The following is a 26133-nucleotide window of genomic DNA, read 5'->3' as shown; positions in this document are numbered from 1 at the left end:
AAATCTGAAGCACAAAGGGACTTGGGTGTCCTAGTTAAGGATTATCTTAAAGATAACCTGTGGATTCAGTTAACAGTTAGGAAGGCAAATGCAATGTTAGCATTCATTTTGAGACGTCTAGAGAGAATAAGAGCAGAGATGTACTACTGAGGCTTTATAAAGCTACGGTTAGACCGCACTTGGAACATTGTGAGCAGTTATGGGCTCCATATCTGAAAAGCAATGTGTTGGCTTTGGAGAGATCCAGAGGACATTAACAAGAAAGATCTCTGGAATAAAGGACTCATCATATGAGGAGTGGTTGAGGACCCTGGGTCTGTACTCAATCAAGTTTACAAGGATGAGGAAGGAATCTCAAGGAAACTTACATAATACTGAGAGGCCTGGATAGAGTGAATGTGGAGAATCGAGGGCACAGCCTTTGGTGGAAAGGATGATCCTTTAGAACCGAAATAAGGAGGAATTTCTTGAGCCAGAGGATGGTGAATCTGTGGAACTCATTGCCACAGAAGGCAATTCATCGAGTGTCTGTATGACAGAGAGAGGTTCTTGGTTAGTAAGGAGATCAAGGGTTACAGGGAGAAGGTAGGACAATGGGGATTGGGAAATGTATCAGTCATGATTGAATGACAGAGCAGACTCAATGAACCGAATGGCCTAATTCTGCTTCTATGTGTTATAGTCTTTTTTTTTAAATGAGCCATTTTCATGTTGATGCTGTAAATTCTCAACAATAATTCAAATTCAATTAAAGGATATAGTCCAACAGGTTTATTTAGAAGCACTACCTTTCAGAGCGATGTTCCTTCATCAGGTGGTAAGGAGCGTCATTAGGAGCAGCACTCCGAAACCTAGTGCTTCCAAATAAATCTGTTGGACTATAACCTACTGTTGTGTGATTTTTAACTTTGTACACCCCATTCCAAATCGGTGAAAGGAAATATGCTTAAGTGATTTTTTTTTCACTGTGACTATAACATTTTTCTTTCTGATTTCCCTTGGCAGAAGGTGCTGACTTGAGCTGAGTGCTATCGATAGCCACAGGCTGATTTGTGGTTTTTCCCCAGCACAGCTATTTCTTATCGATGAGGCTGCATAACGAGTATTAGAAAGCTATCTGACTGAGGGTGACACAAGAGCTGATCTTATCTTGTCACCACTCCATTGTTGATGACTACACACAGCGAGAAAGACTTTTAATTCTTTTACATGTGCCTGGTATTGGTGTTTCAAACATTCTTTGATAAGATACACTCAATTACAGTTGTGTAACTGGCTGTGGTTGGCATCACAAAGGACTTGTTCAAATCTGAGAAGAGGAATGATTTGCAATACCTTTGATTTTACTTTCTGTGGCTCATTGTAGTGTGAGAGCAAAATCATCCAAGCAGAATTTTATTCATGTTGTTACTGAATCACTACAAAATATTTAAAGCTTTAGATCAGATTTTGGGGAGTCATAGTTAATGTGCATACAGTCCTTGCATACATAGAACAATGTGAAGTAATGTTCTTATCCCATGGTTGAGAATGATGAGGATATTATCAATCGCAACAGAGATTTACATTCGGATATATGTACATCTCTTCAGAATTTAACAATAAGAACTGCAGATGCCAGAAAACTGAATCAAAAACAGAAACTGCTGGATAAACTCAGCAGGTCACTACAGAATCACTACAACACTACAGAATCACTACAATGCAGAAAGAGGCCATTTGGCCCATTGAGCCTGCACTGACTCTCCAAATGGCATCCCAACCAGATCCAACTCCCCACCCCATTTCTGTGACCTCGCGTAGGGTTTTAACCCTGCCTAAGTGCACATCTTGGACTGTGCGTGGAAATCAAAGCACCCGGAGGAAACCTATGCAAACACTGAGAGAATGTGCAAACTCCACACAGACAGTCAGCCGGGACTGGAATCAAATCCTGGTCCTTGGCAGCACTAACCACCGTGCCACTATCTGTGAAGAGAAAGCAGAGTTAACATTTTGAGTCCAATGACCGTTCTTCAGAACATGCTTTTACACTTTATTTAAACTCTCTCTTTTCATGATCCAACTCATTCCTGATGAAGGGCTTATGCCTGAAACGTCGATTCTCCTGGTCTTTGAATGCTGTCTGACCTGCTGTGCTTTTCACTCTCAACTCTGACCTCCAGCATCTGCAGTCCTCGCTTTCTCCAATGCATCCTCTGCCTGTTTGAGAAAATCCTTTTGAAGAGTTCAGTGTAGGACCTGAAAAATTGATATATCTGTTCTCTCGAATAGCCACAGAATTCTCAATGATTCCTAAACCAATTGCATGGCACAGGTCCCAGAGACAGCTGCCTGTGTTTAGTGACACCTGCCTGTGTGTGCCAGGATGCCAACTGCGTCATTCTGAACACTTCATTGCTTTTTCTCCCTATCAGGAACCAGCAATTATTCACCAAAGTGTTATGTTTTTGAAAATGAATCTCTACAGAGAAATTGTATTTCTTATTTCTTTTTATTCATGTGTATGAGACGGGCATTTATTTAGACGGAAAAAATACTTATGCTTTCTTATTTTCATTTTTATGACACAGCTGCTTGTGTAGTTTTAAATCCCTGGGATGACATGCTGATATTGCTGAGCGTTCTTTTCCCTTTGAGGAGATGCTAGAAGAAGTAGCGAAATGAGGCACTGATGGTGAAGGTGACCAGTCACCGATAATATTCTAAACCTCTCTAGTTTGCTCTTTCAGGAGATGGTGAAGAGAATATAGCAGCCGCTGATGATTTGTTGGCAGAAGAAGTGCTCAATCTTGCTACATTCTTTGACAGCATTAATGTTCCTGAAGTCTGTGCTGTCTCCTTTGGGGGGAAAGCAGCTTTTTTTTATTAGGGCAGTGATTAAAAAGGTGAATTTGTCTACATGTTCCGCCAAACCCACCAACATCAGGCAGCAGCAGCGACTGTGAATGGCTATAGAAATCCCTTCAGGTAAAGAAGGCCAAAGCACTGTAGAAAGAAAAAAAATTGAAATCCTACACTCTCACTAGAATCGACTCCAACTTGCCACCCACAAGAAATGGAAAAGAATTTGGCAACGTTTCAGGAGCCTCAACTGAAGATAAAGGAGCTGCCAATGTTGTAGGCTAACTGCAATGAATAAGCTCAAATTGCAGTCGCCCCAACATCTGAAATGACAGCAGCTGAAAAGGAGCCTCTGGCTGGTGAATCACAAATGAAAACCAATGAAGATTCAAACTTTTCTGCAGGCAGCAAAATGGTCTCAGACACTGAAAAGTTCCAGATTATGGAGTTGGGAGCTTTCAGTCGCACACAGGAGACCTCAGGGTTCTGAAATAGACAAATAAATACTGACATTTGAAATAGCATGGACATATCTCACCATTATTAGCTGAAATCAATTTGTATGTGAGCTGAGCTTACAGCATTGAGTAAGGAATGTCACTGTGAACTTGGTACATTTTAAAGAAGAACTTCATGTCTCAGAAGTAGCTAAACAAGTAGTTACTGACTGAAAGCTGCTGGTTGTAGCCTATTCGAGGTGAATAAGAAGCTTAATTCTACATTTAGACCCAGCCAATATTAAGAATTTAGCAATTTATTAATCTACTGTATACCAATGTACCTGGAGTCTGCAATTGAATCTCATCAGCAAGTCATGGAGACACTCATAATTTCTTTCAATAAAAGAGTAGAGGCTCAACCCACTGAGTTTCAAGTTGAGAGGTACCCAAGGAAAGCTGAGCATCAAATGGAAGTGAAGTATGTTAATTTTAAGTAAGGTTTGGAAACATCTAGCTGCCTATTTTTAATTTTAAAATTGAAGAGTTAAAATCCCAGTTGAGGAAGGGTCATTCGACCTGAACATTAACTGATTTCTCTTCACAGATGCTGACAGACCTGCTGAGCTGTTCCAGCGATTTCTGTTCTTGTTTCTGATTTACAGCATTCGCAGTTTTTGTTGTTTCTTTAAAAATTTACATTACTCACTTGTGGTGGAGTAACTGTTTGCGAACACAAGCATGCCAAATTTAGCTGTGACCTTACCAGCCCACAGAAACATGTTTAAGATGACGGCTTTCTGTGTGCTGAAATATGCCGGATTTTGTTTTCAAAAAGCACTTATTCTTAACTTATGCCTTTTTATTCAGAGAGTTGTTGGAACTTTACAGCACGGAAAGAGACCCTTCTGTCCAACGCGTCCATGCCAACCAGAAATCCTAACTGATCTCGTCCCAGTTGCCAGCATTTGGCCCATATCCCTTTAAGCCCTCCCTATTCATGTACCTATCCAGATGCCTTTTAAACGAAATTGTACCAGCCTCCACCACGTCTTCTGACAGTTCATTCCATACACTCACCACCATCTGTGTGAAAATGGTGTCTCATAGGTCCCTTTTTAAATCTTTCCTGAGAAAAAGATCTTGACTATTCACCCTGTTCATATCCCTCATGATTTTATAAACCTTTATAAGGTCACCCCTCAGCTTCTAATGCTCCAGGGAAAACAGCCCCAGCCTATTCAACTTCAATTCTCACTCTATAGCTCACATCTTCCAACCTTGGCTTCATCCTTGTAAATCTATTTTGAATCCTTTCAAGTTTAACATGTTTCCTATAGTCCTTTTATTCTTTCAGAGGATGTGAGACTCAGTAGCATTTATTTCCCATTCCTAATTTTCCTTTGAAGTGAATAGCTTGCTAGGCCATTTCAAAACATTAGGGGAGAAAGTGAGGACTGGAGATGCTGGAGATCAGAGCTGAAAATGCGTTGCTGGAAAAGCGCAGCAGGTCAGGCAGCATCCAAAGAACAGGAGAATCGACGTTCCGGGCATAAGCCCTTCTTCAGGAATCCTGAAGAAGGGCTTATGCCCGAAACGTTGATTCTCCTGTTCCTTGGATGCTGCCTGACCTGCTGCGCTTTTCCAGCAACACATTTTCAGCCCCGCATTTCAAAACATTAGTCAAGAGTCATCCACATTGCTGTGGGTCTGCAGTCTCATGTAGACCAGACCAGGTAAGGATGGCTTGTTTTCCTTCCCTATTATAGAACATTAGGGAATCGGAGGGGTTTTTCAATAATTGATAAGATTTTTATGGTCGCAATTAGAGTTAGAGAGGTCTACAGCACAGACAAAGGCCTTTTGGCCCAACAAATGTGTGCTGGCTATAAACCTAATTAATTGCTGAGACTAACTTTATATTCCACCAAGTTGGAACTTGAAGCTTGGTCTTCAAAGCATTAACCTGAACCTCTGGATTATGAGGCTTTGTTAACATTTCCATTTTGCCATCCTTCTGGATTATGGGTTTAAACTTAATAGAGTGAATGGTGATTTTTATATTGATGAACTCTTCTGATTCTGTTTCTGTAATGAATCTATATTTCCCATGTACCAACATAATTCAGAAAATATAGTTACTAAGTAACTGCATCACCTAAAGAAGGAGTTAACGGGTGAAAATGGAAAGTAGCCCTTGAGAAATCTCACAAGGGGTAAATGTAGGGGTATGGGTGGGTTATGCTTTGGCGGGTCGGTGTGGACTTGTTGGGCCGAAGGGCCTGTTTCCACAATGTATTAATCTAAGTAATCTAATCTAATCTAAAAAAAGAGACTTCTGAAAAATGATTCTCAGTCCTGCATCTGAAAAGATGAAAGGAGTGCAACAGGAAAACGTTGACCTCAGGTCAAGTATCTTAAGAATTATCAAAAATTAGATGTCCTTCCTCTTGCCAATGTAGCTTTTGTAGAGAAAATACCTGAAGTTAATGCTGAATTTACAAGCAACTCTGCAGATCCGAGTGTTATGCAGGAGATTTCCATATACCTGAGTAATGATTTTTGTGTCCAAGAGGGTCTCATTTCTGAGAGTCATTAAGCTCATTCTGTTATTGACGATGGTGGAATCCCATTTTCTAATATTCTTCCCAAGATATCATTGTCTACAGAGGAGAACCTCACGCTGAAGAGTGTGTTTTTGGTAGTATCACTACTGACAAAGAGAAATTCTTACTTAAGGAGTAGTACAGAAATAATAATTTCTTTCTTCACAATGTTCATCAATCTTCTTTCCATCTACCAAATTCATTCCTGTATGAGGTGGTGAATAATTTTCTTATTGTGAGAACATACAACTGTTAGCTTCTTCATAAGAGCTGAAAATGCTACCATCTCTTCAATCCAGTATCTTAATCTTGCCCCAGTGTGCAAAGGAGATGATGATAATTCAAAGTTTAGTCTAGTCTTCCTCCGTTATTGCAGCTTTTATAACCAGGAGTCACAGCTCAGATACCAGCTTATGCAGACAGCTGGCTTCCGACTTCACAATTTTATTTGTCTTCCAAGAAGAAGGTGCGCAAACGTTTAGTCTCCACCACCAATGCTCAGTAGCAGCAGTGTATACTATCTGCAAGATGCACTGTAGAAATTCACAAAAGATCCTCAGACAGCACCTTTCAAATCCACAATCACTACCATCGAGAAGGTCAAGGGCAGCAGTTACAAGGGAACACCACAACCAGTAATATCTCCTCCAAGCCACTCGCCATCCTGACTTTCAAATATGTACTGTTCCTTCACTGTCGCTGGACGGGAATCTTGGAATTCCCTCCCTAATGGCATTGTAGGTCTGACTACAGCAGTTCAATAAGGCAATCTTGTCAAGGGGGTGGGGGGGCAGCTAAGGATGGGTAATAAATACCAGACCAGTGAGTTACACCCACATCCCATGAGTGAAAGGAAAAGAAATCATGCTGTTATGACAGGTGAGGAGGGTGATCTTCGACCCTATCTTTTTAAACCCCTCTTGGTTGCAACAAATACTTTTATTTAATTTTTGGAATTTAGTTATCACACTTCAATTAAACATGAAAGGGAACCATTTCTTTGATTTTCTTCAGTGAAAGGGAGTAGAGCCTTATTGCTGATTAAAACTGAGGAAAGTATATATAAACACAATAGCAGACACAGTAATAAAGCTTTTAAAAGAATGAAGATGGGGAGAAGTATCTTGAGTACAGAGTGGATAATAATAGCAAAGACAGTGAATGAAAGGATCAGAGCAGTTGTTTTGTTGTTTTCTTTCCTCTATAATGGTAAGGCTGCAGACATCCTAGAGTTCATAGTGAATGGTTATTTGTTGTTCCATGGCTTTCAGCAGCTACTTTCTTAGCTTGAGGGATATTGACCAAGAGAAAAAGAGAGAAGAATTTTCATTATCCTTGCTGTTATTAATCTATGTTGCTTTCTCTCTCTTTTTGCTGCTCATAGATTGCTGTTGATATATTGTTTCTGTGCGGAATCTGGTGTCTGTGCCATTGTTTCATTTAAAGCTAGATGGTTAAAGGGAACCTTTCATCTCCCAATATGTGATGTTATGATGCAATTGTGAGTAAAACAAAGTATGCAAATTTCTTGACACCTCACAGAGTTTCAGTGCCTCTTGGTAAAGTAAAGTTAAAAAATCACACAACACCAGGTTATAGTCCAACAGGTTTATTTGGAAGTATAAGCTTTCAGAGCGCTGCTCCTTCGTCAGGTAGCTAGTGTTCTGAAAGCTTGTGCTTCCAAATAACTATAACCCAGTGTTGTGTGATTTTTTACCTTGTCCACCCTAGTCCAACACCGGCACCTCCACATCTTGGTAAATATAGTAATTCTGATGCAGCCAATTTTGTTTTTCCATGTGGGTTGCCTAGGCATGTCAAGTCACAGCAGACAAATTAAGTCAGTGTCTTTTTTAAAAACAATTTGTATTTCATGAAAATTTCAGATATTAAAGTAATAATGAATGTGGTCATCACTGGTGAGATAATTCCCATCCCTAATTGAGCAAATTCTAATCTCAAGTAAAGGCTATGAACTATCAACATTTATCACTTCTAGTTAAACTTTGAACCCTTTTAAAAGCACCTACACAAACAGGTAGAGAGACATGTTTAAACAAATAAAATATTGGTTTTGTGGAGGAGAGGAAAAGTCCTCAATAGCAGTAGTCCATAGGATTGGCTGAGATCATCATTCTGGACCATTCCGAAGACTTTCTGTTCTTCAGTCACTTCTCACCAGGTTTCTTCCCCTCTTCGCAGAAGACACAGAGTGATTAATACACTAACTGCAACTTTAACCAGTAACTTGTAGGAGGAAATAACTAGCTTTCTTCTGATTTCAGATATTTTTACTGCAGAAACAGAGACACATTCTGTCCTTCCTACAGTCCGAAGGCTTTCCCACTGTTTTGTTCACACCCACAAGTTGTTCAGCTATGCAAGAACCAATGTCAAGAGTTGTTTTCAGGTGGATGACTTTTGGCGTCTACAACTGGTTTGTGTAATAGTGACCAGTGTCTTGAATTGTTGCCAGCCAAATCCCAAATATTATGTACTGTCTTGGTGCTGGGCTATGGACAAACAGCTTCCCTCACGGCTTGGACAAAGCAGCACTGTAAACACCAGCAGTAACTTGTTTATAAAACTGTGTCAGTTTGTTCCGGATTCCTTGGTTTGAAAATAGTACTTTTTCCATGTCAATCCACAATCAAAGATACGTTAAATAAAGTGATACCATCTTTACACCCATCTACAGCCCTGCAAGAAAGTCACGAAATCATTTGGAGATTGATGCCAATAATGAAAGCTACATGGACAGGTGTGGAAGTAGAGATGGGATTAAAATGTACATAGTTTATAAAGTTGTGTCAAGAGAGAATTTTGGGAGCTGCACATATGGTTTAAACTACATCGGTGATGGTGGATCACATGGAACAGGGATCTGAAGGTAGAATGCTCTAGGGCAGCCTTGCTCTTTCACAATTCTGGATGTAGTTTAAAGTTAAAAATCACACAACACCAGGTTATAGTCCAACAGGTTTAATTGGAAGCACACTAGCTTTCGGAGCGACACTCCTTCATCAGGTGATTGTGGAGGGCTCGATCGTAACACAGAATTTATAGCAAAAATTTGCAGTGTGATGTAACTGAAATTATACATTGAAAAATTGATTGTCTGTTAAGCCTTTCATCTGTTAGAATACAGTGATAGTTTCACTTCTTTCATGTGTAAATCACAAAACCCTTTTTTTAAAGTTGCATTCTCGGGTTAGCTGTTAACAATGGTGATAGCTAGACAATATGTTGAAGGTATTAGCCCCCTGTGTTCTCTGTCTATGACCTGATGTTTAGATTGATTCTAATCTAAAAGGTGAGATAACAAAGTTTTACATAAATTCATGCAGTTTTTGAGCTCAGAGTTCTACATGAATGTATGCAGTTTTTGAGCAAAGTACAATGTAACTCTGCAAGTACAAATTCACCCCACAAAATATATGTGTGCATGTGGGTCTTTGTCTGTCTGTGTGTGTGTGTCTGTCTGGGGTGGGGATTGTGAGTGTGAGAAAGTGTGTGTGCGTGTAGTGAGTGCAGAGTGTCTTAAGTCTGTGAGGAGGCGCATGTGTGTGTGGGAGTATGTGTGTCTATAAGGGTGTGATGGGTGTCTGTGTGCGCATATGTGTACCTGTGTCTGTGTGTATGTGAGAGTGTGTGTGTGCGTGTGTGTGTGTAGAAATATCTGTGTGTGTGTGTGTGTAGTGCAATGGTGGTCACCTGTAATGTGACATGAACCCAAGGTCCCAGTTGAGGCCCTCCCTATGGGTACCGAACTTAGCTATCAGCCTCTGCTCGGCCACTTTCCTCTGCTGCCTGTCCCGAAGTCCACCTTGGAGGATGGTCACCCGAAGGTCCGAGGCTGAATATCCTGGCCCACTGAAGTGTTCCCCAACTGGGAGGAACCCTCCTGTCTGTTGATTGTTGTGCGGTGCCCATTCATCCGTTGTCGTAGCCTTTGATCGGTTTCCCCAATGTACCATGCCTCCGGGCATCCTTGCCTGCAACGTATAAGATAGACAACATTGGCTGAGTCACATGAGGACCTGCCATGTACAAGGTGGGAGGTGTTCCCACGCGTAATAGTGGGATCTATGTCCACAATCTGACACGTCTTCCAGCATCCACCGTGACAGGGTTGTATGGAGTTGTCCTGAGAGCCGGACACCCACACACACCCTTATAGACACACACACTCCCACACTCACACATGCATGCACCTCCTCACAGACTTAAGACACTCTGCACTCACTACACGCACACACACACTCACTACACCACGCACTCACTACACGCACACACACTCACAACCCCCACCCCAGACAGACACACACACACAGACAGACAAAGACCCACATGCACACATATATTTTGTGTGGTGAATTTGTACTTGCATAGTTACATTGCACTTTGCTCAAAAACTGCATACGTTCATATAGAACTCTGAGCTCAAAAACTGCATGAATTTATGTAAACCTTTGTTATCTCACTTTTTAGATTAGAATCAATCTAAACATCAGGTCACAGACAGAGAACACAGGGGGCCAACACCTTCAACACATTGTCCAGCTATCACCATTGTTAACAGCTAACCCGAGAATGCAACTTTAAAAAAAGGGTTTTGTGATTTACACATGAAAGAAGTGAAACTATCACTGTATTCTAACAGATGAAAGGCTTAACAGACAATCAATTTTTCAATGTATAATTTCAGTTACATCACACTGCAAATTTTTGTTATAAATTCTGTGTTACGATCGAGCCCTCCACAATCACCTGATGAAGGAGCATCGCTCCGAAAGCTAGTTTGCTTCCAATTAAACCTGTTGGACTATAACCTGGTGTTGTGTGATTTTTAACTTTGTACACCCCAGTCCAACACCGGCATCTCCAAATCATGGATATAGTTTAGGTAATATTACTAATTTGCACTACTACGGTGTCTAGCCCTTATCTGTCCCAAGCTCCCCGGAGTTGATAATGATATTTATACACAGCAGTCTCATGAAGTAGTTAACGGGACTGATATTTGAAACAAAAACAAAAAAAATCTATAAACTAGATGTCCCATGCTAACTGCAAATTGGTGCTGATTTTAGATAGTGTGGGGCATCCACAAAATTTTATACCCAATTCACATTTTATAACTTTGAAGTAGTTACAGTACTGTTGGGAAAGAATACATATTTTGTCAAAGCTTTTCATCTCTCACTCATCAGGATAATTCACAAGAAATACCAAAAAAGGGGGAAAGACAACTTTTATACTAAATGTGTACAAATGTTTGTTTTCATTTTATTTATATTCTCACTAATTGTCCTGATGAGTGTAACACAAAAACTCTCGCAGAATTAGCTTTTCTTCAGCAATACTCAGCATCTGTGTTACCAACTATTTGTTGTAGGAACTTCTTAAAAACAAATGAAATCTCTGGTGATGATGAAATAACAGAATAATTTCTGAGTCATACTTGACACTAAGACATTTCATTGATACTTAGTGGACAGTGAAGAAGTGGACAGTGACCAGATAGGCAGGTGGAGTTTAATTCGGATAAGTGTATTGTGTTGCATTTTGTTAAGGCAAATCAGAGTAGGGCTTATACACTTAATAATAGGGTCTTGGGAATGTTGCTGAGCAAAGAGACCTTAGGGTGCTGGTTCATAGTTCATTGAAAGTGAGTCAAAGGTAGACAGGATTACGATGCCTGCAGTAGAGAGAGTTGAGCTTTGCATTTGGCTCTTCAATACAGGGCCATAGAATTCTTGATAAAAGACCAAATAGTGCTAAAAGTGGGGAAATCTCACACTGATGAATTAGGGAGCATATTTTTACATATTTATTAACATCATCAAGGAAGAGTTGAGAAAGGTTTACTCTGCATCTTAACTATCCTTTCCTGACCTACAAATGGCTCAGGCTGATAGCTTCTAGAAATGGGAATATGTTCTCTTCCTCCCTGTTAGCATTAGCAGCATTAATGAATGTGAAATTCTTAATGATCAAAAAAAGGTAGTTTGCACATGTGAAATGATAAATTTATAGCTAGCTGTGTATGTAGGATAATTTGCTATGTGTGTGAATACTTGTGAAAGAGCTGCTGTAACTCAGTAAAATGTGGAAAATCTACACCAAAATAATATTTTTGATTTTATTTGTTAATTATGGGATAGCTGAAATTCTTTTTTTAAAATTATTCTATGGGATGTGAGCATTGTAGGCATTTATTGCACATTTTTAATTGTCCTTTGGAAGATGTTGGTGAGCTGCCTTCTTAACCCACTAAAGTTCATAAATGTAGCAATAGTTCCATATCAAAATGGCATGTAGTTTGGATTGACATGTAAACCTGGGGATGTTTCCATTCATCTGATATCCTGCCATTCTAATAGTAGACATCTTGAGTTTGTGTGAGTGAAGGGAATGAATGTTTAAGGTGCTCAGTCAGTTGCTATGCACCGGATGGTGTCAAGTTTCTTGAGTACTGTTGGAGACTTATTTGTCTTAAAAGAAGATCATTCCATCACACTACTGACTTGTGCTTTGTTACATGTTCAGGGAATTAAGGAGGTGAGTTATCTGCTGTAGAATTCCCAGCTTCTTTTCTGCTCTTGAAGCCACAATATTAAATGTCTGGTTTAGTTAAGTTTTTGATCTATGGTAACCAATGATTGATGGTTAGGAATTCATTAATTGTAAGGGGAAGAGGATTAAATATTCTATTTTTAGCGACGATCATTACCTGGCACTTGGCATGAATATTACTTGCCACTTGTCAGCCCAAGTTTGAATGCTACCCAGGTCTTGCTACATCTGGGCATTGACCCCTTTACAGTCTGGAGAGTTGCAAATGGACTGTAGTATTTTGTAATCATCTGCGAATATTTTTCAATCATATAATAAAGGGTATGGTTACTGATGAAGCTGCTAACTTTAGTTGAGCCTAGGTGACGACGCTAAGGAGTTTCTGCATTGATCTGGTGCTAAGCTGATTAGTCTCCAATAACCACAACATCATGCTTTGTGCTAAATATGACTTCAACCAATGGAGAGTTTTCCACTAATTCCTATGACCTCATTATTCCCCATTGCATATCCTCCAAACATCACTAAATCATTTTTCATATTGTTGCTTGAATCTTGCTATGTCGAATACAATGTTCTAAAATGTAATGTAAATGGTTTAAACTGTGGGATGGTGATATGGATTCTATTTCATATTACAAATACATTTCTTATTGAATATAAGATTGTGAAAATATATATACAATCAATGGTGTCAACTGTGTTTAATTACCTCTGTCCAACATTAATCCAACATTAACTGTCTGATTCATACCTGCTATTGAAATATTGGTTCAATATTTTCTGGCAGACAGATGCAGCCCTGATGTATGATGCGGTGTATGTCGTATCTCTAGCTTTTCGGAAGGCATTTCAAATGACAGTCAGCTCTTTACAGTGTCATAGGCACAAGCCTTGGCGCTTTGGATCCAGGTTCATGAATCTCATCAAAGAGGCAAGTAAACTGTTTATCTTCAGTGATTGTTTTTTCAGTGGAGATTTATTTCCCACCTCAGTGCATCTGTTTGAACAGTTGGAGGATTTGTAAGAGTGGGACAGCTACAAGTTTCACATCAGTGAACCTAGTAATACTTGCACAGAAAAAAAAAACATCTCGCCAGCTTATTAACTTACCCACCTATTTAAAATAAAGTACTAATGATTGGCTACTGTTATGGTTTGGCAACACTCCAGAGTACCAATGGTTATGCATCACTGTCAATTTTAATTTCCACTGGCTTTTGCTTGTCTCTTGAGCAAACTGATGTCTTGGAAAAGGATACAAATCAATAGATACTTTCCAATGTAAATAAGGAGAGATTTTAAGGAATGAGCAATAAATAATGTTGACAGCACAATCATATCTTCAGCACGTTTTATATATTTGTAAGTAAATATTACCAATGTTACAGCGGATTTTTCTCTTCATTGCATTCAGATTTGAGGTGTAGGAAATAAGAGGCAAGGTTTGAGAGGTTTTGGGTTAGGTCTCCAGCATTGCTACACTATCCAATGACTTTTGTGAGTAAAACTTCTCTCCAGGAAAGATTGCACCAGCACATGTTAGAGATTTAATTCAATGCCCTTTTGCCTTCTCACCTGAGGGCACCCAAATGCAAAGATATTCCAAAGAAAGGTTGGCTGTGAGAGCTCCACTATTCCCTACATAGATCGGGAGTCTGAAGGATCGTCAAGGTCAGTCCCCTTTGTTTAGCAGCACCATCCTCAGGGCTCCAAACCTCCTGGTATTTCTGGATGCTGGTAGAACGCTCTGATGTGAAGCCAAGAGGATAGCTGGAGATCTCCCAAGTCTGCAGCTAATTTCCTGCATCTGCCCCATCTCCATCCCTCCCCAGTTAGCCCATTTCTAACACCACCACATTCTGGGTGATTCACAGTATTTTGCTTCAGGTTGGCTGACACCTAATGGAGTTATTGACTTCTGCGTATCATTTGATAAAATTGTCCAACTAATTTAGTGCATTACAGCAATTGGTGAACTAACAGAGAATCCCAGGTACTCAGCAAGAATGCAAATAGAAGATTTGATACAATTTTATAAAAATATATGATCAAATATAGTTCGGGTGTAGTGTTATAGACTACATAATATCTTAGGTTATAGGTTTGCAACTTACCAAGTATTTTGGCACTGTCTTCTGCTGTAAGTATTTAGGGATTATAGAAAATTTTAAAAAAACATTCTGTGCAACAAATTGCTGGACCTAATCTGGACTTGATGTCTCATATATGTGTTGTCTTTATTTTTTCTTCACTATTGGCTAAGTTTACAATTGATTTTCGAGCTTTAGTAACTCAAACTCTGAAGGAAAAATTCACACTACAAAAAAGTGGGAAGTTATTCAGTATGTGTCCCACATTAAAGAGTAATTTGTTTTTCAGTAATGGCTTAAATTATTTGATGAGTTGCTGGTGGTGTTGTGGACATTTTGTGCTGATCAGTTATGTGACTAGCATTCAAACCTTAAGCACAAATTAGTATCACAGAGAATGTATTCTGTTCAATCTTTTACCTAATTTTGAGCTAAAGAGATTGATATCTATTAATGTAAGGTACACAGATACCAATGCAATCTATTTTGAACACGTTTATTTCTATACCATTTGAGATGGAAGCAGCAATCTTCTTGTTTTCCAAGTCCTTTCTTATGGCAAAAACAGTTAATAAGAATGAAAAACACATCATGCAAATATACTTGTATATTCCAGAATAAATAGAATGGTAATAACTTCTGCATTGGACATTCCAAGCAATTCCTTTTTATGATGTTTTTTTGTCCTGGCTAAATATTGATGTCTGAGTATTGAGCCAGGTGCAAATTGAATGAACTGACCCCAGGGCCCTAGTTACGAATCGACACTTCCAATCCAAGTGCTCACAACTCAAACATTGATACTAAGTTTCAAAATATACCCTTCTGTGCCACTTGAGTGTCAGCTGATACTGATTTGGAGACCTATAATTTATACAAACAATGCATATGAATGATTGTTTAACCCCGCCCTTCAATCTGGTGACAAGTGAAGTGAAACTAAATGTGCTTTTGTAATATTGTCCCTTAGATACAGTGGGATGGCCTGACAGGGCGTATCACCTTCAATAAAACTGATGGTCTACGGAAAGATTTCAATTTGGACATTATAAGTCTGAAGGAGGAAGGCCTGGAACAGGTAAATGCAGTGTTTTACATACTAATGCAAGGATTTGTTTTTGATAGCATCACCACGTATATTAAAAGCATTGTGGTCAATACCATAAACTTATTAACCTTGAAGCAATTCTTAGTTTTCTATTTGAATGTCTTTGCTGTCTGGAGAAGATTGTGATCTAAGAAACCAAAGTCTTTTTTTTAATCATACAACATGTGTGTTTGCATTAGTTTGATTTGATTTAATAACAGTCCCACCTCTCAGACAGCATATTGAGTTCAAGGTTCAATTTAGCTCTTGTGCACATTATCTAGAGTGACACTATCTAGCAAACTAAGAGAAAACTACATTTTCAAAGATGTCCATCAGATAAACATGTTTGCCGCTTCCAGCAGTTAGATCCTATCTGACATCAGTCAAACAACTGTATTCCCTCATTGTCCTGGCTAAAATGAACTCATTATAAGCGTAACCTAAAAAAAATTACTTGATCATTCATCAAAATACTCTTGTGAAATCTGACTGTATGTACAGTCCAGACTGCATGTGTTTCATGTCCGGGTTGGGATATCTGGTTGGCATGGACGGGTTGGATCGAAAGGTCTGTTTCCATGCTGTACACCTCTATGACTATGACTCTATGTCCAGTGAAATACTTCTCTGTAATTGGTTATGTGTAATTTGCTTTGAGAAATATGCTAAATAACTGCAAATCATCCTCTACATAGCTCCATTTAGTTATTGTCTTTGTGATATAAATGAAACATTCTTGTTTTGAAGGATTGTTTTTTTCTTCAATGGTACATGTGCTTAAAGTTCAAAATTGTTAATTTACCAATGCACAACCATAATAATCTGGTAAACTGAAAGCTCTAACTCCTATAGTAAAATGAAAGTATACATGGCTAAAAACTGAGAAATACAATTTTTAAAATTTAAATACAACCCATAGCACTACTTTCAGAATTTTCTGTTTTAAAATTTCTGTCAGCAGTTCTGGCAGTACCTGTGGAGTTAACATTTAACATTAATATGATATTTTATCAGAAGTTCTAGGGGATTCCTGCCATCTCAGATAGTTGCCAAGTTAAGCATAAATTCTTGGAGCATCAAAATATGCTAAGCACATGCCTGACCAGCAAACATCAAAGCAGTCACCTTCATGAGGATTTTTTTTCAAATAACACTGCTGGTTGTCAGCTTTATCCAAGTAGAAACTTTGTGAGAAAAGTGGTGATAGGACAGATTGTCCTATAACCAGGAACGTCCGTTTAATGATTTGTATTTATTAACATGCAACATCAGTCTGAGTCCACCAAACTTACAAACGTAGTGGGTACATGGTAACAAATAGCCAAAAGTAAGTTTTTGCAGGTTTGTGCACAACATTTTGAATGCAGTAGTATTTGTAGTTGCTGTAAATATTATCCAAGGTACGAAGCTTTGGAATTCAATTCCTAAATTCCTGCATCTCTCTGACCTTGTCATTAAACCTAGAAAAGATTTGGTCATCCCTCCATCCTTAGTTATAGTCCCTGCAAATCAGACACTGTATCAGACTATTCACAACCTTAACACTATGCTCGACCTGAAGGGAAACTTCAGGCCCCTATATTCTCCATCATCAAGATTATCTCTGGAGCAGTGGTCATCCCTGTCCCTGCTTTGAACACACCTGTTACTGAGACTATCAACCAGGGCTTGTTACCTATGGACTTGACTATTCCAATGCTTTCATGGCAGTCTCCTGTGTTTCACCCTCCATACCCTCCTTTACTCTTACTGCTGCTTGTTTCCTAACATATGACGCTAAGTCCTGTTCATTGAGCACTCTTATGTTGATTGATCTATATTAGCTCCTGGTCAAACAATGCCTTGACCTCAGTGGTTACTATCATTACTGCCCTGATTCTAGCCACAACTACAGAATTTAACTCAAATAGATTAATGGGAGGGATCCTGAAGTTACACTGCTCATCGATCAGCTGCAGGTTAGCCTGTGAATCTCCCAAAGGCCATCAGAGAATTTATTAGTTAGATGAGAACTTCTTCCATTCTGCTCTCATATCTCAAGCCTTATTTATAGACAATAGACAATAGGTGCAGGAGTAGGCCATTCTTCCCTTCGAGCCTGCACCACCATTCAATATGATCATGGCTGATCATCCTTAATCAGTATCCTGTTCCTGCCTTATTTCCATAACCCTTGATTCCACAATCCTTGAGAGCGCTATCCAACTCTTTCTTAAATGAATCCAGAGACTGGGCCTCCACTGCCCTCTGGGGAGAACATTTCACACAGCCACCACTCTCTGGGTGAAGAAGTTTCTCCTCATCTCTGTCCTAAATAGTCTACCCCGTATTTTTAAGCTGTGTCCTCTGGTTCGGCACTCACCCATCAGCGGAAACATGTTTCCTGCCTCAAGAGTGTCCAATCCTTTAATAATCTTATATGTCTCGATCAGATCCCCTCTCCATTTTCTAAACTCAAGGGTATACAAGGCCAGTCGCTCCACTCTTTCAGTGTAAGGTAATCCTACCATTCCAGGAATTGACCTCGTGAACCTACGCTGCACTCCCTCAATAGCCAAAATGTCTTTCCTCAAATTTGGAGACCAGAACTGCACACAGTACTCCAGGTGTGGTCTCACCAGGGCCCTGTACAGCTGCAGAAGAACCTCTTTGTTTCTATACTCAATCCCTCTTGTTATGAAGCCAGCATGCTATTAGCCTTCTTCACTACCTGCTGTACCTGCATGCTTACCTTCATTGAGTGGTGTACAAGAACCCCCAGATCTCTCTGTACTGCCCCTTTACCTAAATTGATTCCATTTATGTAGTAATCTGCCTTCCTGTTCTTACCACCAAAGTGGATAACCATACATTTATCCACATTAAACTGCATCTGCCATGCATCTGACCACTCACCTAACTTGTCCAGGTCATCCTGTAATCTCCTAACATCCTCATCACATTTCACCCTGTCACCCAGCTTAGTATCATCAGCAAATTTGCTAATGTTATTGCTAATACCATCTTCTATATCATTAACATATATTGTAAAAAGCTGCGGTCCCAGTACTGATCCCTGCGGTACCCCACTGGTCACTGCCTGTCATTCCGAAATGGAGCCGTTTATCACTACTCTTTGTTTCCTATCAGCCAACCAACTTTCAATCCAAGTTAGTACTTTGCCCCCAGTACCATGCGCCCTAATTTTGCTCACTAACCTCCTATGTGGGACTTTATCAAAAGCTTTCTGAAAGTCCAGGTACACTACATCTACTGGATCTCCCTTGTCCATCTTCATAGTTATATCCTCAAAAAATTCCAGAAGATTAGTCAAGCCTGATTTCCCCTTCATAAATCCATGCTGACTCTGACCTATCCTGTTACTACTATCCAGATGTGTCGTAATTTCATCCTTTATAATAGACTCCAGCATCTTTCCCACCACTGAGGTCAGACTAACTGGTCTATAATTTCCCGCTTTCTCTTTCCCACCTTTCTTAAAAAGTGGTACAACATTAGCCACCCTCCAATCCACAGGAACTGATCCCGAAACTATCGAACTCTGGAAAATAATCACCAATGCATCTACAATTTCTCGAGCCAGCTCCTTCAGTATCCTGGGATGTAGACCATCAGGCCCCGGGGACTTATCAGCCTTCAGACCTAACAGTCTCTCCAACCCCAATTCCTGGCAAATATAAATTCCCTTTAGTTCAGGTCCTTCAGCCACTGTTACCTCTGGGAGTTTGCTTGTGTCTTCCCCAGTGAACACAGATCTGAAGTACCAATTCAATTCTTCTGCCATTTCTTTGATCCCCAGAATATATTCCCCTGTTTCTGTCTTCAAGGGCCCAATTTTAGTCTCAACCATTTTTTTGCCTTTCACATACCTAAAAAAAACTTTTACTATCCCCTTTTATATTATTGGCCAGTTTACCTTCGTACCTAATTTTTTCTCTGCGTATTTCCTTCTTAATAATCCTCTGTTGTTCTTTAAAAGCTTCCCAGTCCTCCGTTTTCCTACTTATCTTTGCTATGTTATACTTTTTCTCTTTTGACTTTATATGTTTCTTAACTTCCCTCGTCAGCAACGGCCACCTATGCCTCCTCCTAGGATCTTTCTTCCTTTTTGGAATGAACTGATCCTGCAACTTCTGCATTATACACAGAAATATCCGCCATTGTTCCTCCACTGTCATCCCTGCTAAGGTATTGCACCATTGAACTTTGGCCAGCTCCTCCCTCATAGCTCCATAGTTCCCTTTATTCAACAGAAATATTGTCACTTCCGATTGTACCCTCTCCCTCTCAAATTGCAGATTGAAGCTTATTGTATTATGGTCACTACTTCCCAATGGCTCCTTCACTTCGAGGTCCCTGACCAATTCTGGTTCATTGCATAATACAAGATCCAGAGTTGCCTTCTCCCTGGTCAGCTCCAGCACCAGCTGTTCTAAGAATCCATCTCTGAGGCACACCACAAAGTCTCTTTCTTGGGGTCCAGTACCATCCTGATTCTCCCAGTCTACCTGCATGTTGAAATCCCCCATAACAACTGTAGTAACATCTTTGCGACAGGACAATTTCAGCTCCTTATTCAACTTACATCCAACATCCAGTCTACTGTATGGGAGCCTGTTGATCACTCCCAAGACGGTCTTTTTACCCTTAGAATTGCTCAGCTCTATCCACACTGACTCTATATCCCCTGATTCTAGGTCCCCCTGTGCAAGGGACTGAATATCATCCCTTACCAACATTGCCACCCCACCCCCTCTGCCCGTCAGTCTGTCCTTACGATAGCAAGTGTAGCCTTGAATATTCATTTCCCAGGCCCTGTCCACTTGAAGCCACATCCCAGTTATCCCCACAATATTGTATCTGCCAATTTCCAAAAGAGCCTCAAGCTCATCCATCTTATTTCTAATGCTTCATGCATTCATGTATAGTATTTTTAATTTGTTACTGCCCTCATCCTTCCCATCAACTCCTATTTCACTCAACATTACAGCATGATCCCTTTCTGAGTTTTCTGCCTCATTGATACAGTTATCTTTCTTGACTTTCCTTGCTCTAACTTTCCCTTCAATTTGCTTACCGCAAAACATACCCCAGTGATCCTAGAATTTAAATCCTTGCTTCCTGCACCAGTTCCCCAACCACAGATTCAAGTCCATTATCTCCCTGTTTCTGGCCTCGCCAGCCCGAGGAACTGGAAGCAAACCGGAGATAACCACCTTGGACGTCCTGCTTTTCAGCCTTCTTCCTAGTTCTCCAAAGTCCCGCTGTAGTATGTTCCTCCTCTTCTTCCCGACATTTATTTGATGTAGTGTAACTGGGTTTTTAATATAATTCTGAGTTATAATTTTAACTGAACAACCAATTCTATCCAAAAGAATAAGTTTATGGAATTTTGTTAAATGTCTCCATAATGATTAGCTACTAAATTTTATATGCTGGAATTGAGGAAAAATTACTTATTTAAAATTTACTTTTTTTTCAGCTTCTATAATTTTATTTTGTTTTTATTTTATTCTTTTATGTGCTTGTCCTAATGACTAGTTTGCTTTATGTAACTTCCTCATAAATTGACTTGATTATGAATGGTTTCCATTTTCACGTTGCCTGAATCTGAGAATTCTTTAGTGTGATTGGCTACTTGACAGTTGATGGAATAATTGACATGAAGTCCAATTTAATAAGATTACACAAATTGCAGATCGAGAAATTTAATGTTCCCATTAAAAAGTTTGCTTGGCTTCTCAGCTAGGCATCCTTCAATGTTAGGATCACCACTGAGCACAAAATTTACTTATCTTTACTGACCAATGTAAGAGTGCCTTTGACATTTACAGAACACACTGAAAAGTAATAAGCTGGCAAAACTGGCCGCCATTTGTTTGATTTTTCCTTTCTGTTCTAAAACAATTGTAAAATAATTTTATTTTAACAAGCTACTTTATTTCTTACAAGCCTTCTCGTGGCTCTCGTTATCCCTACAGTAAAGTATGGCAGAAGGTTTGTTTTGATTTCTGTTTGTGTAGTTTGTATAATTTTTTGTGTTTAGTTTAGTTCTATTGTTTTGCATTCAGTGAAATGTTTTTTTCCAAATTTTGAAACAAACTCTTATGCAATGTACTCTGTCTAATCATGGCTCAGAGTGATATGGCAATTCCCAGGTTATCCTGAAATGATGGAACTTATCACTCCAATTTAAAAATAATTCATTGTGTGAAACATTTTTTAAGCCTATTTTTATTAGTCTGTTCTGGCTGCCCACTTTATTTAATTGAATGCAATTAAATAAATCAAAGCGTTTTACCATTTTTTCTGTTTATGACAACAACATTTTTAGAAAGTAGAGCAGTGATCAGTCCTCCACGCCCATGTTTAAAGACACATTTACAGATCTCTACGTTCCTACACAATGGAAATACTATGTAACTGCAGCTTTCCTTTGCAACAATTCTGAAAAGTCAACTGATTCTGGCATAATTGATGCAAAGCAAGAGTAACACTCAAAAGAAAGACATTTACCTATATTGCTCACCTATCCGTCGATTATTGGCTTTCCAACATGTGAGAAAGTTATTTTATTCATTGGTCAGCATGTTTTATTGATTCTGACTTGGGGATCTCATGCGAATTAGTCAGCTGTACAACATCAGAACATCACATGCAATTATTGTGATCTGTGTTAACCATCAAGACTAAGGCTTCAACATTACACATATTTATTTCCTATAAACTTCTACTGAAGCCTAAGCAGATTAAAAACGTGAGGATCACTTTGTGAAAAGTGAGTTTGAGTTTTAATTGGTCCTTTATGTACTGTCAAGTGTTGAAGTGAAAAAGATTTTAGTGAAATTCAATTCTGAGTTTTATTTGAAGATGATTTGATCTCATGGTTATAGATTGGAATCTGGAATTCAAACACAGGACTGAACATGACAGACAGCCTGAAAAACAAGTCTGCCAATATCGCTGACTCTTTGGCTAATCGGACTCTTTTAGTCACCACTATTTTGGTAAGTTTGTTGATTTTCTTTTGTGCAAAATTACCTTTACATTATAGTATTGAAACTACAAAAGTGCACATCCACCAACGAATAAATTTTATCAAGAATTATTGTTGACTACTGCCCCTTTTATTTAGGCTAAAAACTGCAATAGTTCTTGGAAAAATGCTGTAATCCAGATAATGTTCTGAATGTCTGTAATGGAGCTTTGGGTTTAAAAAACTAACTGTAGATGAGAAACACTAATTATCAATCAATTGTTATTATTGAATCTGATTAATTTAGAGATACAAAACAAAATCTGTTGAGCTGTTGGTTTTCTATATTAATGAGGTTACAAGCTTTAAAACTAATTGCAAGAGGTAATTGCAGAGGAATAACCTCTGTTAATAAGTCTAATATGTGTTACCAGAGGTTAAAACCTTCTGAAAGAATTCATTTATTTGTTCTATTCCACAGGAAGATCCTTATGTAATGCACAAGAAGTCTGACAAGCCTCTTTATGGGAATGACCGTTTTGAAGGTTATTGCCTTGATTTGTTGAAAGAATTATCAAACATTCTGGGTTTCACTTATGAAGTTAGACTCGTAGCTGATGGAAAATATGGGGCACAGAATGAGAAGAGTGAATGGAATGGAATGGTTGGAGAACTTATTGACCATGTAAGTGATAAAAGCATAAGAACATATCAAAAAGGAGCAAAAGTAGATGAAATAGGCCTCTCAAACCAGCTCCATTGTTAAATAGGATTCTGGCTAATGTGATGATACTGTGGCTTTAGGAGGTGTATTTTGTTCTTTTTTTACAGAGGTTGAGACAGAGGTGTAAAGCCATCTGTTCCAACTCAATGAAGTAAACAGCTTGCAAGACCTCAGGTTTTATTCAAGTTGGAACAGTAGAAGCAGCATGAATAGATGGTGTTAGGTTCGTACAGCACTATGGTTTTAATTTAACTTTCAGTTGTTGTTGGGGTATTGAAGCTGCTAGACATCTCCTCCCTTCTACAGCAAAAAGCTTGAGTTTTCTCTCCCTCTGCCAGGATTTTCTCTTCATGTTCTTTGCTCCTGGACTGGAGAAACATTGAATGTGAGACAATCTATTTTACCAAATTTGCTTTCGCCAAAAGTGTGCTTATAGGATGTTACCATATTGCAATAATTGCTGTTTAGTAGTTACATGATTGATTATTCTGTGAAGTTTTCCTATGGAGTTAAAAGTTAAAGTTAAAGTTATACCAATTCTTTCTTCTTTTGTTTGTATTTTATGTGCTGGAGTAAGAATAAAGTGTGTTTTGCTCAAAGCCAAGTGGTGTAACCAATTGAGTTGCATCTGGAGTACTTCAACTTACACTTGCATTTAAATAACGAAAAGTTAAGGTCTAAGCTATCTCCTTGGTATATTTGAGGGGATTTGGTCTGGTCCAAAATAATTTTCTCTGAACTGCACTCCATTTTTCTGCCTGATTGCAATACTCATTGATTCCATGACAGACCAAACATCTGCCTATCTCAGCTTTAAGTATTGATGGAGTGTCTGCAACTCTCTACAGCAGAAAATTCCAATGATTCATAACTGTCTGAGTGAAGAAATCTCTGGTTATCTCAATCCTAAGTGTTCAATGCCTTGCTCTGAATCTACATCCCCTTGTTCTAGATTTACCAGCCAAGGGGACGCACTCTTTCCATCCACTCTGTCAAATCCCTTTTTGAATTTTGTGTGTTTCAATGAGGCCACATTTCATTATTCTAACTCCGTAGAAAGTAAAGTGAATCAGACTGCCTATCATAGAACAACCCTTTCATTCTGGAAACCATTCTAGTGAACCTTTGCCTGTGTCACCCCAGGAAAGTATATATTTCCTTGAACGTGGAAAACAAAAACTACGCACAGTTCTCCAGGTGTAGTCTCAAAAAAGCTCTACACCACTATGCAAAACGTCCTTGTTCTTGAACTCCATTCCCTCTGCAGCAAAGGACAAAATGCCATTCGCTTTTTTGTGCCTACATAACATAGCTCCCTAAACAGGTACATGCAAATCTCTCTGAAATCAACATTTAGCATTTTAATTTTGAAAAAAATAGTTTATTTTAATATTTACTAATGAGTTGAACAACCATGCACTTGCTCACAATATACTCCATCTGACACCTTCTTGCCCAAGCAATCTCTTTGAACTTGTTTGTGTCCCCTTCACAGCTGAACTAAATTTGAATCACTGCAAGCTTGGATATATTATTTTTATTAGTCTCTTCATTCAGCTTATTAATACAGATGTTACATAGCTGAGCCTTGACCCTTTACAGCACTTGACAGGTTGTATGCTACCAACTTGAAAATGTTTTGTTCATCCTGATTCAGTACTTCTTGTTCATTAACTTATACTCCAGTCATTTTATACTTTACCCTGAACTCCATAAACTCTTAATTTGCATAATATTCTTTTATTAGGCATTTTATTGATGCTTCTTAGAAAAATACTAGCACTCCTTTATCCACCTAATAAGATCCATCTTCAAAACTTTAATAAATTTACCTTTCTTCCTTTCTTTTAAACCATGTTGACTTTGATCATATTGTGACCTTCTCAATATATAGTTAAGACATCATTTACAAATAGATTCCAACATCTCCCTGACAACTGATGTAAGACTAAATTGGCTAGTAATTCCATTCTGCTAGGATCAGTGTGGAACATAGGGAATTTCAAAAAATTATAACCAGGCTATCCACTACTTCTTTACTTCTTTTATAACCTTAGGATGTAGGCCATCAGATCTTAGGGATTTGTTGACTTTAGTCCCTAAAGTTCCTTCAACACATTTTTTCTATGGTATCTATTTCTTTATATTCCTCATACTTATTAGCCCCTTGCTTATTTTTTGTAAGGCCTTCAGTCCTGATGAAGGGTTTTTGCCCGAAACGTTGATTTTCCTGCTTCTCGGATGTTGCCTGACCTGCTGTGCTTTTCCAGCACCACTCTAATCTAAACTCTGGTTTCCAGCATCTGCAGTCCTCACTTTTGCCTACTTTTTGTTTCTGGCATGTAATTTATGACTTCTACAGCGAAGACAGATAAAATATTTATCGACTGTCTCTGCCATTTCCTCATGATTTCTCTGGTCTCCCACCAAAAGACCATCTATTCTACTGTTGTAAAAGCTCTGATTTTTAATTTCACATTCTATGATTTAAATTTTTATCAACCTGTGTTTGTCTTATAGTGGCTTACAATTTATATTCAACCCTCAGGATTGCTACCAGCCTCTAAAATATTATAAATCTCTTCCTTTAATCTTCTGTTCCTTTCCTTATCAGCCACAAATAGGTATTTCTTGATATGTTTTTGTTTTTAATGGAATACAGTTTTTTGAATATATTCAAAATATGTTTTAAAATATTTCTCAGTTTATTTAGCATCATACCTTTTTAGTCTAACAAACCTTGACCAGTTCTCTTGTCATCCCTACGTAATTAACTATGTTCAA

The 26133-nt window shown here is 38.8% G+C and overlaps 1 protein-coding gene across 5 annotated transcripts in view; it reads left to right on the top strand.

Moving 5' to 3' along the window:
- Nucleotides 1–26133, top strand: part of LOC140486191 (glutamate receptor ionotropic, kainate 1-like) — a 321766-nt gene that overhangs the window by 239613 nt on the left and 56020 nt on the right. For 3 of the 5 annotated variants that reach the window (XM_072584967.1, XM_072584968.1, XM_072584969.1), the window contains exons 8-12: nucleotides 13257–13400; nucleotides 15530–15637; nucleotides 21602–21646; nucleotides 22543–22656; nucleotides 23107–23310. In XM_072584967.1, the coding sequence (XP_072441068.1) occupies nucleotides 13257–13400; nucleotides 15530–15637; nucleotides 21602–21646; nucleotides 22543–22656; nucleotides 23107–23310 (615 nt within the window). The remainder of the gene's footprint in view (nucleotides 1–13256; nucleotides 13401–15529; nucleotides 15638–21601; nucleotides 21647–22542; nucleotides 22657–23106; nucleotides 23311–26133) is intronic. The other 2 variants (XM_072584970.1, XM_072584972.1) reach the window with 1 other exon arrangement.

This window comes from Chiloscyllium punctatum, chromosome 15, assembly GCF_047496795.1.
Source record: "Chiloscyllium punctatum isolate Juve2018m chromosome 15, sChiPun1.3, whole genome shotgun sequence".
In the NCBI taxonomy this organism is placed as follows: Eukaryota; Metazoa; Chordata; class Chondrichthyes; order Orectolobiformes; family Hemiscylliidae; genus Chiloscyllium; species Chiloscyllium punctatum.
Note: the sequence above shows the minus strand (reverse complement) of the source record. Positions and strands in the feature narration are given on the sequence as shown.